This window comes from Solanum tuberosum, unplaced genomic scaffold (genome assembly GCF_000226075.1).
Source record: "Solanum tuberosum cultivar DM 1-3 516 R44 unplaced genomic scaffold, SolTub_3.0 scf00044, whole genome shotgun sequence".
Lineage (NCBI taxonomy): Eukaryota > Viridiplantae > Streptophyta > Magnoliopsida > Solanales > Solanaceae > Solanum > Solanum tuberosum.
Genome location: NW_006238970.1, coordinates 2,083,108 through 2,097,227, shown reverse-complemented (window position 1 = coordinate 2,097,227; position 14,120 = coordinate 2,083,108). Strand labels below are relative to the sequence as shown.

Here is a 14,120-nt window from a genome sequence, read left to right as displayed (position 1 = left end):
GAGCCACCATAATGCCCTTTAGATAGGACATTTTTCTGATGTAAAGTCTGGAATTTCAACTCATTCGAACCAAGTCTCTGAGGTAGACTTAGTTTCAGTGAGATCGTAATATTTCCCCCCTAATCTAAAGTATCCCCTAGCCTAAAGTAGATATGATTCTCCATAGATAAGAAAAGGTTGAGTAAGAAAAGAGAAGAGAGAGAAGAAGGATTCCGGTGGCCAGAAACCACGGAGGGATGATAATAAAGGACCAAAAGAGTCTTTAGAGTCTTGGGATATGTGCCTGGGAGCATTTTTTTCATGGGTTAATAATCTTACCCACCCTCATAGTTGCCATTTTTTCTTCATTGCCGTATTTCACTATTTCCTCGTTAATAATTATTTTGATGTGATGCACTTGAGCCGTGGGTCTTACGGAAATAGCCTCTCTACCTCTACGAGGTAGGGGTAAGGTCCGTGTACACTCTAACCTCCTCAAATCCTACTTTTGGAATAACACTCTACCACTTATATCTTTTGGCGTCTTTTCCAATGACACCACTGTTATACCTGGGTGATTATTCTGACGGTAATGCTTCTACCGATGCTATTCGGAGTTTTGTGCTTAATTTTAGTGGCCATTCTTGCTGCACTCCCTGATTCTACGCCTATTTTCATTACCGTTTTGGGAGAGGAACGCCTTGGTTTTTAGTGATGAGATATTTTGACAAAGCCAAGCCAACTGGGAAGCAAGCCATGTAATTGATGAGAATGTCTTTTAGAACAAAGGGAAGGGTGTATGTTGTTGCATTGCTTGCCTTCAAGAAGTTCCTAGATAATTGGCCAGATGCAGCACTGTGACAACTAAGGAGTGGATTCTCCATTGAAAGGGTATAGGAGAAGGCTTGGGTGATCATTCCTCGCATCTTTTTGGGGTGATTAGTAATTTGAGTGGTTACTTTCAAGGACCTTACTTGAATTTTTTACAAGATTTTGGAGAACTGAATATTTTAAAAATAGACTGTTCAATTTTAATCGAATATCAAAATCTTGAATGCTTAAAATATTAAAAATTTAGGTTTGATGTTGTAATACAAGTATCATACTTGTACTGTGTTTGACACCTATATATTGGTCTGTCATGGGTACCAGATGGCTTACTTATCAATATATCTCTTCTCTTCTCTTAAGCTATCTTAATGCAATATGAGGAAGCTGAATATTAATGGAATGATCCCACTTATCCATCTTCGGACCAAAGTGTGTTCTTTAAGTGATAACATGGTGGCTGTAATTTGAACATAGATGATTGGCCTTTTTAGGTTTTTGATTTCATACAGCTTGCTTGCAGATCAACCTGCTGCTTCTGGAAGATGACGGTGCATTGGACAGTAATAATACGGAGTACCAATCACTCATTAAAGAGTTTCGTGCTTTCCTAAGTGACTGCAAGGATGTATTGGATGAGGCAACCACCATGAAACTACTAGAAAGGTAGCTTATCTGGCAACTGATCTCTCGCTTGGTTTTAAATCCAGTTCTTGTAAATTTCTTTTTTTTTGTCAGTCCAATTACTTATCTTTTCTATCTCTGCTTCCCTCAAGAAACAGATTTTTCATGTCATTCTAATTGCTGACTGTACATATGCACATGTCAGAGACTCACCTGGTAGAACATGTTTGACATTTTAGGTGCTGTGACCTGCAATGTTTTTCAAGCTGAAATCTCATGAAAAAAAAAGAAATTTATGGTTATTTAGGGAAAAAATGAACTCTTCCTTTGTAAAAGTTCATTCATCTTCGCTTCATATATTTATGATTTATTCCTTCCCTAATATGTTCTAATAGTTTGCTCTGGCTTTATTGTCCTTTATGTTGTTATTTTTTCTGTTGCAGCTACGGTAGAGTTGATGAGCTAGTGTTCTTTGCTAGTCTAAAGGAGCAATACGAAATTGTGCTTCACCACTACATTCAGGTTTGTTCTTTTTATGTATCTTTTGACATGCTGGTATTTCATTGGCTTGTCTTTTTTCTTTGTCCATGTTTTATTTCCACTTTCATGCTGTTCTTTATTTTTGTTAGGGGTTACCAGAGGCATCTTTATGATTTTGGTACTTGTCTTGTTTTTCCTTTTGTTTGGATAGAACTGTTTCCCTCCATATTCAAAGGTGGATTGTTGTCTTTCATGCTAGAGTTTCTTCCTATATCTGGTGTATAATAAAATTCTCTGAAGTATTCCTTTTGAATGTCATTAGATTGCAAAACCGACAATCTTATTAATGGGGCTTTCCAGCCAGGTAGTCCTTCAAATTTTCTTAGCTTGGACTTTTCTCACCCCATCCCATCCCTTCCCTTCTCCTCCTATCTTCCTTCTTTCCCTACACCTCCCCATTAGCATTTAACACTTTTGACTCATATTCTTGAGCAAGTCATAACCTGTAACAATGTTCCCTAGCCTCCACCAGTGTGGATAGTCTCCCTTTCTTTGCAAAAGCTTACTCAAGACATATCTTTCATGCTTCACAGGATATCCACAAACCCTTCACATATTACCCCAACCTTCTATACAAGTCCACACACCACAAGTGCACCGTATGTTGGAAATATTCACCGCAATAATATCTTTGTTTGCCCTTTTCTCTATAATCTACACCTTCTGACCATCTCTCTGCTTCAACCTTCAGGCACTCCCAGTTCATCCATCTTTGGCCTTCTTGAAAAGCACTTTGGCTTCCCTTTCTAATACAAATCTAAAAAGGAAAGTAAAGTTCCGAAGCTTTGATACCTTTAACTTCGTTTCCAATCTCCAATCTCGAATGGTGGTGGGGGTACCCCCACAAGCTTAGGAGATGTTGGGAAGATATTAAATGAGACCATGGTAGGGAGATTCGTAAATTGCTGGATTTTCTGACGTTCCTTATTTATGTCGCTTTTGATCGATATTTGGTCAAAGCATTGCTAAAATTTTGGGATCCAGAAAGAGTGGTCTTCAAATTTAAAGATTTTGAGTTAGCACCCACCATAGAGGAAATTGGTGGGTGTACTAATTTGCATTATCATGGGAGGATCATCATTGTACCTCACATGCAATCCGGGAAGTTCTTGAGTTTTCTTTGATTGAAAGACAATCTCAAATTTGCATGCTTGGACTATGAATGGATCTCGCTGAACTTTCTGTATGAATGCTTTGGTTGTAAGGACGGTTACAAGATATTTGATGGAGAGTTTTCTTGCTCGAACGAAAAGTGAGAGAAGAAGCATTTGAGCACTTTTGCCATTGCATTGCTGGGTACTTTGGTATATCAGAAAGAAAATGGAAAAATAGATACATGCCTTAGTTCCGTGGTTCGAGCGGTGGCCCGAGAGGTGGGTAGCATTGAGGTAACTCTGGTGCCAATGATAGTAGCAGAAATGTTGAGGGCTCTATCCAAATGTACTAAAGGTAGGAGATCTTTCGAGGGATGCAACTATTTGCTTCAATTGTGGGCCATAGATCACTTCTACAAGCGCTCCAACATGATAGACATTCTTATTGGGGTTGGCAACAAAATTGACACTCATTGCTAGAGTGCATAAATCAACCTTTAGAATCTCTAGCCCAAAATCGTACTCAGACTTGCTGAGCAAGAAATCTCCCTATCGAATATCTTGTAACCATCCAAGCGTTCATATAGGAAGTCTAGAGAGATCCATTCATAGTCCAAGCATGCCAATTTGAGATTGTTTTTCAATCCAAGAAAATGCAAGTATTTCTTCCTGGATTGTCTATAAGTTGAGAAAAAAGTTTTGGGTGCTAGATCCATGGGATAATATACACGGAAAATCGAGAAATTTGGGTGATTATTATAAAATGGCTTGTAAATGCAGAAATGGGCGTTGAAAATAATGGTATTATAAAATGGCTTGTAATGCTTCCCCTACTCATTACGGAGGTCCTCATATAATTTTTTCAGAAGAAAATTTCGAATGCCCAAAGGCGCTAGGTACATGGGCTAATAAACACGAATAACCAAGAATGTTGGGTAATTTCTAAAAGTTGGCTTGTAAATGTGAAAATATGCATGAAAAAAATGGTGGGACTATATCCAATGTTTCCTCAACTCATTACAGAGGTCCTCATATAATTTTTTTCAGAAAAAAATTTCGAGTTCCCCAAAGGCGCCCAATCCATTGACTAATATACACGAAAAACCAAGAAAGTCGGGTAATTCCTAAAAGTTGGCTTGTAAATGCAAAAATATGCGTGAAAAAACAGCGGGACAAGATATAAAGGAATGAACCTAGACATAAATAATATAAAGATTTCTTTTTGAGATATTAAAATTATTTTTTTCAACGATCATGTGATCACAACAAATCAATCAGTAATTACATAAAATGAGATTTTTCATTATTACATAGAGATGTATATAACGATTATTACATAGAGATGTGTATAACAATACAATACACTGAATGATCGAAATTTAAATAACGATAAAAAACAAACATAATATTTTAGAGCTACATGCAATACAATATTAGGTAACACCATCCTAACACACAATTAGTTACTATCATCCTCAAATGCTTCAAGAGCCTTACCAGCCAAACTCAAAACCCTAAAATCATCAGAAATTGTAGCCAGGGGCGGATCTATGTGCAGTCGTGGGGGTGCCACGGCACCCAGTGACCTCGGTTGAAATTCCGTTTATGTATGTATATATGTATTGGATATCTGATAAATATTAAACTTGCCACCCAGAGAACAAATTGAAGCATGGTGCCACTGGTGGCAGGTTGAGTTTCTCGCCCCAAACATGTGGGATCGAATCTGGATGGTTACGTTTTAATTGTACATATTTTATGCTGCAATTCTTTTTCTTCTTTTCTTTTCCGCAAAAAATAGAATCACTACATGGATTCGAACCTGGAATGTCGGAGTAGTTAGAAATACTATTACCATTAGGCTATGAGCACAACATGTTGATAGGTGCTTTACTTTATAATATAATCAGCAAATGTTAACATGTTGTGAAACACTTAGTTTGTATTTTATTGACTTTTTTTCTCTTTTTTATTTTAAACATAAAATATTATTCTTTCCAATTTAATTTATGTGATACACTTTCTTTTTTAGATTATTTTAAAAGAATATTACTTTCTATTATTAAAAACAACTTTAATTTGTATTTTTCTTTTACCCTTGATGAAATATTTTTTAGTCATACAAATGACTAGATTTGTTTTAAATCTTCTCCTCCTCCAAAATTTTCTTTTCTTTTTGTCAAAATTTTTGAAACTTGACGCCGAGTTTCTCTTACTCTTTGTTCTATTATTTATATCATTTGAATACATATGAAAAAAAGTTTAGATTATGATAAATTAAATCTTATCAAAAATTTAAATTACAAAATAAAATGCATGTTGCATTAAAGGACGACATAAAAATTATACTGAAATCTCACATGATTTCATTGGCCTTTTAAGATTTTTATATTGTGAGTCAAAACATCAACATAAGACTTCGTTTCTGTTACTGAAATTATGCATGTGAAAAATTTTCAACCACTTTATTTAAGTATGTTGCATAGAGCGTGAACTATTAATAAATATAAATAACTATGTCATCACTAAATGTATTTAAAATATGAATATTCAACCAAGTGCAATTATAGAGAATATTGTTGGAAGGCTTTTCTTTAAGCTAAGTTGTCATAATTTATTTATTTTTTCGATTCATTTGTCTTTATAAAATCAAAAGATGAATAACCGAACAACAGTCCCAAGTTGCTATTTACAAGGGTAAAATAGATTAAATATTTGATTGATTTAATGAACATGTCTATTTAAAGGCGATATGGCACCCCCGACCTTTAAATCCTGGATCCGCCTCTGGGTACAATCATGCTCCTCCCATGGTAATGCAAATTGGTGAACTCACCAATTCCTTTGGGTGGGTGTTAACTTAAAATTGTTAAATTTGAAGACCACTCTTTCTAGATCCCAAAATTTTAGCAATGCTTTGACCAAATATCGATCAGGAGCGGCATAAAGAAGGAACATCAGAAAACCCATCAATTTACAAATCTCCCTACCATGGTCTTGTTTAATATCTTCCCACCATCTCCTAAGCTTGTGGGTGTACTCCCACCACCATTCGAAGCTTCCCTTGCTAATACAAATCTAAAAAGGAAAGTATATATACCATGTGGGTATCATAGAGTCCTGCACCTCACATGGGCGTTCTCTTTTATTGTTTTAGAGAAACAAGATAGGGAACAAAAATAAAGGAGCCAAAAGTTGTGTAGAATTAGATTATGAAAATACAGAAAATTAGGAAAAAATGATCTGAAATAAATAAATAAAAGAAATTAGAAAAAGGAGAATAAAAATGAAAACAAGTATAATATATAAGTTATTGTGGTTACTGATTTTGAGAAAAAGTAAGACAGTTATATTAAAAAAAAGAAACGAATGAATATTTACTATATTAATTATCTTTCTTTATTGTATAGAAATTAATGAACAATAAAGATAGGGAGCGAAAAAAGTGAATGAAATTATATTATGGAGCAAAAAAAGAAAAAGGAAAAGAAAAAAAGAGTTAAATGAAATTAGGAAAGAAAAATAAAATTAAGAAAATGACAAAAGGAAAGAAAAAGGAAAAAGATAAAAATAAGGAAAGCTCAAAATGAGTATGAAATCAGATTATGATGAAAAAAGAAAATAAAGAATAATATGATTTGAAAAATAAAATGAATAGAAAAGTAGAAAAAAGTAAAAAATAAAGAATAAGCAGGAAAATAGAAAAGGAAAAGAGAAATAAGAGGAAAAAAGGAAGAAGAAGTAAAGAAATAAAAAAGAAATGGAGAAAACGAGGCAATTACCTACTAAAGCTACAAAGGGTAGGTAGGGTAATTAGTTTGATGGGTAGAAGATAAATGGGTAGGCAAGGGTAATTGCTTTACTTTTAATGGGAAGTTCTGCATCCTTACTATTTTCTCTGTTAATATTTTTCTTCTCTTTGCTATTTTCATCTCAGCTTCTTCAAACCTGTTTTGTAAAAGTTTTTTCTTGTAAGGTTGCGTACATCCCACCCTTCCCGGACCCCGCTTGTGGAATCACACTGTGTTTGTTGTCGTTGTTGTATGGATGCTTGAGTGGATGCTAAATAAGGTCATGGATGTTAGTGGTTAAAATGCATAAGAGTTGGTGCAGATTTAGAATAGTCATGGCAATTATACATGTTTATTATTTTGATGATATGATGGCATACTGATAGGTAGAACATTGAGATATGTGAGTTCTAGTACTCATTTTTGAGCTGGAGCTTCAGAGCTATTGTTCTTCTAGTAGCGTCTTTACTTCCGGAGAGTGAACCTTGTTGTGCTGTTAGAGGTGCAATCTGCCATGGTGTTCTCTTGGGTCCCTTTATGCTCTTAAAATATGCAGTTGAAATGGAATGATGTTTGCATTTTACTTGGACATCCCAGTCTATAGACTACACTCATCTTCAATGGATTCATCTGGAGAGTGGCTTGATGCATATAGCACATATTTTGTTTACTGATTCCACTACCCTTCCCTATCTTTGGAGATCTCTGTCCAACCCCACTGCACCCCCATATAGACTCGTACATTTCTTTCTTTGAGATTGCACTTGGCATATAACATGAACTTCTGTCAACTTGCATGCTTCTGTTTTTTGGATACTTATGAATAAGACCAAGGGAAGAAATATTATCTTTAGATCTATTTGCATATGTTCTGCATTTTGTACTCATAGTAACTCGATGCATTAATTGATTGTTGGTATGAACAATAATTTGTCTTTCTTTTTCCATGCAAATACACAGCAAGGAGAAGCAAAGAAGGCGTTACAAGTTCTTCAGAAGCCTAATGTTGCAACAGAACTTCAGGTATGGGTAAAAACTATTAAGTTGGTGTTTGGATTGGCTTATTTTAAGTAGCTTTTGACTTTTAAGCTATTTTTGAATATTTGAAATGTTTGGCAAACACAAAATGTGCTTTAAGCACTATATCTTAGGCTTGAAAAGTACAAAAAAAGCCAAAAGCCAAAAGTTGGGTACCCAACTTATGACTTTTAGGTTTTAAAAAAGCCACTTAAAAAAAGCCAATCCAAACACCCCCTAAGTAGGGATTGTGTTTCCAATCTACTGTAATCGCACCATGCTCTGCTTGGATTCTCTTGTTCTATTGCAGTACAAGTTTGCACCAGATCTCATCATGCTTGATGCATATGAAACTGTTGAGTCATGGATGACCACTAAGAGTTTGAACCCGAGAAAGCTCATTCCTGCAATGATGCGTTATTCAAGTGAACCACATGCAAAGTAATGTCAATCTCTACCTTGCATTGAGTTCTGTGATTTTCTTACTGACACGTTCTTCATGACCTTTCAGTTTTATGTGCCAATTCTTTTTCATTTAGTTGTATCTTAGTTTTGTGGATAGTAGGGGGTAGTTGAACGGGATTCTTTTTAATGTGTGATCTATTTAAGTCCTTAATGTAGCAATGTGCATCCAAGCGTGTCTTAGTTTACTGATGCTTCACCTTTGGTTATCTTTTCTTTTAGGACACTTTTTGAGTAAAGGTAACTTTGTATTCACAAAACACTCATCAACAAAAGGATGATGAGGATCATTTTACAACCCACAAACAGTGTGTGCACTTTCGTCAATGAGGACTACACAAAAAACTTTACTAGTTACATATGAAGTCAACTATATCTACTATGTCCCCCACCATTTCCTGTTTACACCAATAATAAAGTAAACTAAGGCATTGGATTTTAATCTTCTGGCTGTTGGTTCCTTTCCCTTCAAAACATCTGGTATTTTTCTCCTTCCACAATGTCCACCAGACAAAAGCTGTGATGGACCTCCACCAGTCTTCATTGGTTCCTCTTCTTCCAATACCTTTCTAGCTATTGAGTATTTCCATACTGGACTTACGCATTACCCAACCGACTCCTAGGATACATAGGAACATGTTCCACAGATTTGTAGCTGCTTTGCAATGAAGAAATAGATGGTTGTTTACCTCTGCTTCTTGATTGCACATAAAATACCTTGAGCAAATCTGGAAACATCTTCCTTGTAACACTTCATGTGTTAGACATGCTTTTCTTACCACCAACCAAGTAAACCAAGATATTTTAATGGGCTTTTAACCTTCCAAATTAGCTTCCAGGGCCATACTTCTGTGTTGACTTGGTTATTGTTCCTTTCCCAGTAGCCTGACTTCACTGTGAAGACCCCTTTGTTGTGTAGTGAGCTTGTCTGCATTAGTGGCAATACCTGAGAAACTATTCAACACTTGAAGAAGCCTGGCAATCTCTGTCACTTCCCAATCATTTAGTGCTCTTCTAAAGATCAAATTCCAACCATGGGGGCTCCACACCCGTGAGATGAGGCATTTCTTTGTGAGCTCAGAATGTAAAGTTGGGGGAAAAGACTTCTCAAGTTTTCTTTCCCAACCCAATGCTCACTCCAGAAATCAACTTCCACTCCACTGTCCACTTGGAAGGAAATGTTGATGTAAACCTGAGACCACAACCTCCTGAGTCCTGATGGTCTTCCAAACACTGCATCTAAAGGTGACCATGACCTCCTTAGTGGCCCACTGACTTAGCATACCATATTTATCTGCAATAAACCTTCTTCCCAAAGCCATATGGAATTCCAGATGTTTTGAGAGCTTAGAGAATGATGTGCAGAAGATCAAGTTGAACTTCATCTTACAGCTATGTTTTTGGTGTAATCAAATTTACTCTAATGATACTATGTCTATCATAGATGTTCTAGATTCTTTATAGCTAGAGAGGAAAGACACTAGAGCTCTATTGTAAATATGGTTTCGGTGCTACCCAAGTACTGTTTTGATCCTTGATATGATACAAAGTTACTGATTTAAAAAAAAAGCCATATCATCTGTGCAAAACCTCCACCCATTTCCTTTGGCTATTCTGAGCATGTGATTTAAACCTTCCATGGCTAGGATAAATAGGAATGGTGACATGGGGTCACCCCATCTAAGCCCCCTTTGTGATTGTAAAAATCTTTCAATGTTGCCATTAATAATGAGGGAGAATATTACATTAGAGGTACAAATCTTATCCAACTAATCCATTTGGTGCCAAACCCAATATCTTCTAGGATTTATAATATATAGGACCATTTGACATGGTCATAGGCCTTCTTAATGTCCAGCTTGCACAGGATTCTAGGGGTCTTCTGTCTCACCTAGAGTCTACCAACTCATTGGCCAAAAGGCTGCATCCATTATCTGCCTACCCTTCCAGAAAGCCATCTGATCTTCCTCAACAAGCTTCCCCATAACAATTGTCATTATCTCAGTGATCAATTTAGAGATTATTTTATACACTCCACCTATCAAACTGATAGGTCTGAAATCCCTTAACTCATCTAAGATTCTACAGAAATTGAAGACTTTTGTGTTCTCTAGCAATATACTGGAGTAGTATTATGTCCTGATATGCCACATGAGTTTCTTCCACGTTGAAGGCTCTCCTGTTTCATTGTTTTCTGCATTCAGGATATCCTTTATCTGGATAGTCCTTGTATTTTTTGGTTAATATCATTTTTACCATTTCTACCATATTGCCACCTGCAGGAATGAAACTCATGAAGTAATCAAGTACCTGGAGTATTGTGTTCATCGTTTACAGAATGAGGATCCTGGAGTTCACAATCTGTTACTTTCCTTATATGCCAAAAAGGTTCAAGTTATTTAGCTTTTGGAATGCTCATCTGGTCTCATATTTGCTTTGCAGGATTTCTCCATCTTTCTATTTTTATTGAGATTTTTTAAATCTGTGAATAGTTACCCATCCAAGATATCTTCGAGTACTCAGTCTGCATCTCATTTTACCCATTTACAGAAAATAATCTCGCACATCTGATTCTTGCACATTTTCTGTTTCAAATGTGCAGAAGCCACAGCAATATTTAAGCATTATGTTGATTTCCCTATTGAAAGCTATTCATTTTGATAAATTGTGATTTCATTGTGTGAATGTTGTATAGTTTATTCAAATTCATAGAAGGTAGCTTACATTTCACCGTAACAAGATATACAAATGTTACTTGCACGAACGGGGAGAAATCAGGATTGCTTTGTGTATATGCTCTACTTTATAATGTGATACTGCCTATTTTTCTGTTCGTCACATTTTACAAATTATACTTGCAAGAATTGGTAGAAATCAGTACTTCGTTGTTATGGTCCCCTGTTATGGATCTAGTTATGGGACGCTGCAAGACAATCTGAAGTTTTCTTTTTTCTACCTATGGTGTTGGTTCGTTAAGAGAGAAGCTGCAATCTCTTGAGTTTGAAGTACTCAAAAACTTGACTAATTTTCTACTTATCATTTCACTGAATGCAAATAACACTAAATACAACACTAGTGGATTAACCACCCATCTAAAAACAAGAAACTTCCTACTACAGCTGAAATGAGAAAGTGGAGGAATACCCTCCTTACTGCAACAACTGCTAATAGAAATAGGAAAATAAATAACTAAAAAGCTGTAATAATCTACTCCAAACACTGCTACACAGAAATAAAAAATAAATAACTTATAAGCTGAAGTAATCTACTTTTTAATTTCCTTTTATCTTCCATGTGTAAACCATTGGTAGACTAAAAGGGTGCTAACATTCTTGATGTGCCCTTTTTTTTCAATGCACCCAAGGCTTTCACCTAGTGGTCAATGAAGTAGGACGAGAACCATGAGGTCTCAAGTTCAAATCCTAGCTGAGGCAAAGGTACTTGGTGATTTCTTCTTATCTGCCCAAGCCTTGGTGGGCAGAGTTATCTGGTACCTGGTACCTGAGCAGCTGTGCTTGTTGGAGGTAGCAAGGTACCTGATGTAGTAGTTCATGTGCACGCAAGGTGTCCCGGACACCACCGTCATAAAAAAAACTACTATGTGTAATTATTTTATAAGTTATTGTTTCTTTGTCAGAGGAGTGTTGGAAATTTGGATTATCTTAGTCCCTGAAGCAAATTAATTACCCTAAAGAAGTTGTCCAAGGGAGAATTGACATTGGGCAATTGCTAGTTAGAATCAGGACTGCCTCCATTTCTACAAAAGGGGCGCAAGGTCTATTTCTACAAAAGGGGCGCAAGGTCTATTTTTTTGGAGAATATTTGGATGCAAATTTAGTGATGTGTTGGATGAAGCGGATATGGAAGTAAGGCTTGCCACACAGACTATTCCCAAGAGAGAATTTTAAGTATCTTGGGTCCGTAATCCAAAGTAGCGGGGACTTTGACGATGATGTCACACATCGTATTGGGAAGACATTAGATGAAATGGAGGCTTGCCCTCTGGAGTCTTGTGTGATAAGAAGGTACTACCTAAACTTAACGGTAAGTTCTATAGAGTGGTGGTTAGACTGTCCTTGTTGTATGGGGTGGAGTGCTAGCCAGTCAAGAACTCTCATGTTCAAAAAATGCATGTTGCGGAGATGAGGATGTTGCGCTGGATGTGTGGGCATACTAGGAGTGACAAGATTAGGAATGAGGTTATCCGAGAAAAGGTGAGAGTGGCCTTTGTGGCACACAAGATGAGGGAAACGAGATTGAGATGGTTTGAGCATGTGCAGAGGAGATGTGCTGACGCCCCAGTGAAGAGGTGCGAGAGGTTGGATGTAGGGGATTTGCGGAAGGGTAGAGGTAGGCTAAAAAAATATTGAGTAGAATGATTCGACATGACATGATGTAGCTTCAGGTTACCAAGGACATGACTCTAGATAAGAAGGAATGGAGGTCGCATATTAGGGTAGAAGGTTAGTAGGGGTGGAGTGTTGGGTTTGCCTTGTGAAGGTTTAGGCGTGTTAGTGTCTGTCGTAGTACTAGTCGTACACTTGTAGTTTTTGTCATATGTTATTTATTGTGTTTTGACTATCACACTATTTTGCTATTGTTATTTTCTCTTTCTTGTAGACTTAACACTGCTTTTTCTTATTAACGACTATGCTTCCTTCATTGTTTTCTTCTCCCTTTACTTAAGTTTGATGCACTTGAGCCGAGGGTGTTTTGGAAACAACCTCTCTACCTCCACGAGATAATGATAAGGTCTGCATATACTCTACCCTCCCCAGACTTCACTTAGTTGGATTTCACTGGGTATGTTTTCATGTAAATGTGATGATAAAGTCATTAATCATAGCTGCAGGGAGATTTTGGAATGTCTTTGTGCACTCAACAATTTGCTAGTTGTTATTTTCATGCTTGTCAATTATAAATATGTTTAGTTGCACCTAATTTCTCTCTCTCTCTCTCTCCTTTTTTTTCAAAGTAGGAAGATGAGAGTGCTCTTCTGCGTTTCCTAGAATGCAAGTTTGGTAAAGGGCAACCAGGTGGACCTGAATTCTTTTATGATCCCAAATATGCTCTACGCCTTTGCCTCAAGGAAAAGAGAATGCGAGCTTGTGTTCATATATACAGCATGATGTCTATGCATGAAGAAGCAGTTGCCCTAGCATTACAGGTTCTGTGTGTTCCTGGAAGCCTGTTGGTTCTTTTAATCTTACTGCTTATATTCTGCAATTCATGACTACATTAACTATTAAATAGCTGATTTGTCATGTTAACAATTCTCTTGCATCATCTAGGCTTCATTTGTTTGCACTTAATGAATGTCTTAAGTCTGTCATTAAGTTTGTTTTCAAGATCTAAATCTTATTCATTCAGATCTTAATCATTAAGGGTGTGTTTGGTATGGAGGAAAATGTTTTCCAATTTTCCCATGTTTGGAAAATATTTTCCAAATCAACTCATTTTCCTCAAATTTAAGGAAAATGACTTCCCTTCCAGAATTAAGGAAAACACTTTCCAAAACCCTCTCCATTCAAAAAAAAAATATTAAAATTTTTAAATTTCAAATATATTTTTTATCCCTAGCCCCAAACCAGCCACCTCCCCCCCCCTTACTCAAACAAAAAAAAATATTAAAAATTATTTTTGAAAAATGTTTCAAATTTTAAATTTTTTTTCCTCACCCAACCCCTACCCCCCCCTCCTTTCCAAAAAAAAAAAATTGCTTTTGAAAAATATTTCAAATTTAATTTTTTTTTATTTTTACGCCACCCCCCACCCAACAAGGCTA

General features: G+C 36.3%; 1 protein-coding gene across 4 annotated transcripts in view; it reads left to right on the top strand.

Annotated features, from left to right (window-relative positions):
• Positions 1–14,120, top strand: part of LOC102603014 (vacuolar protein sorting-associated protein 18 homolog) — a 54,184-nt gene that overhangs the window by 25,853 nt on the left and 14,211 nt on the right. For all 4 annotated transcript variants that reach the window (XM_006343399.2, XM_006343400.2, XM_015306970.1 and 1 more), the window contains exons 14-19: positions 1,331–1,473; positions 1,875–1,953; positions 7,817–7,879; positions 8,184–8,314; positions 10,618–10,723; positions 13,314–13,502. In XM_006343399.2, the coding sequence (XP_006343461.1) occupies positions 1,331–1,473; positions 1,875–1,953; positions 7,817–7,879; positions 8,184–8,314; positions 10,618–10,723; positions 13,314–13,502 (711 nt within the window). The remainder of the gene's footprint in view (positions 1–1,330; positions 1,474–1,874; positions 1,954–7,816; positions 7,880–8,183; positions 8,315–10,617; positions 10,724–13,313; positions 13,503–14,120) is intronic.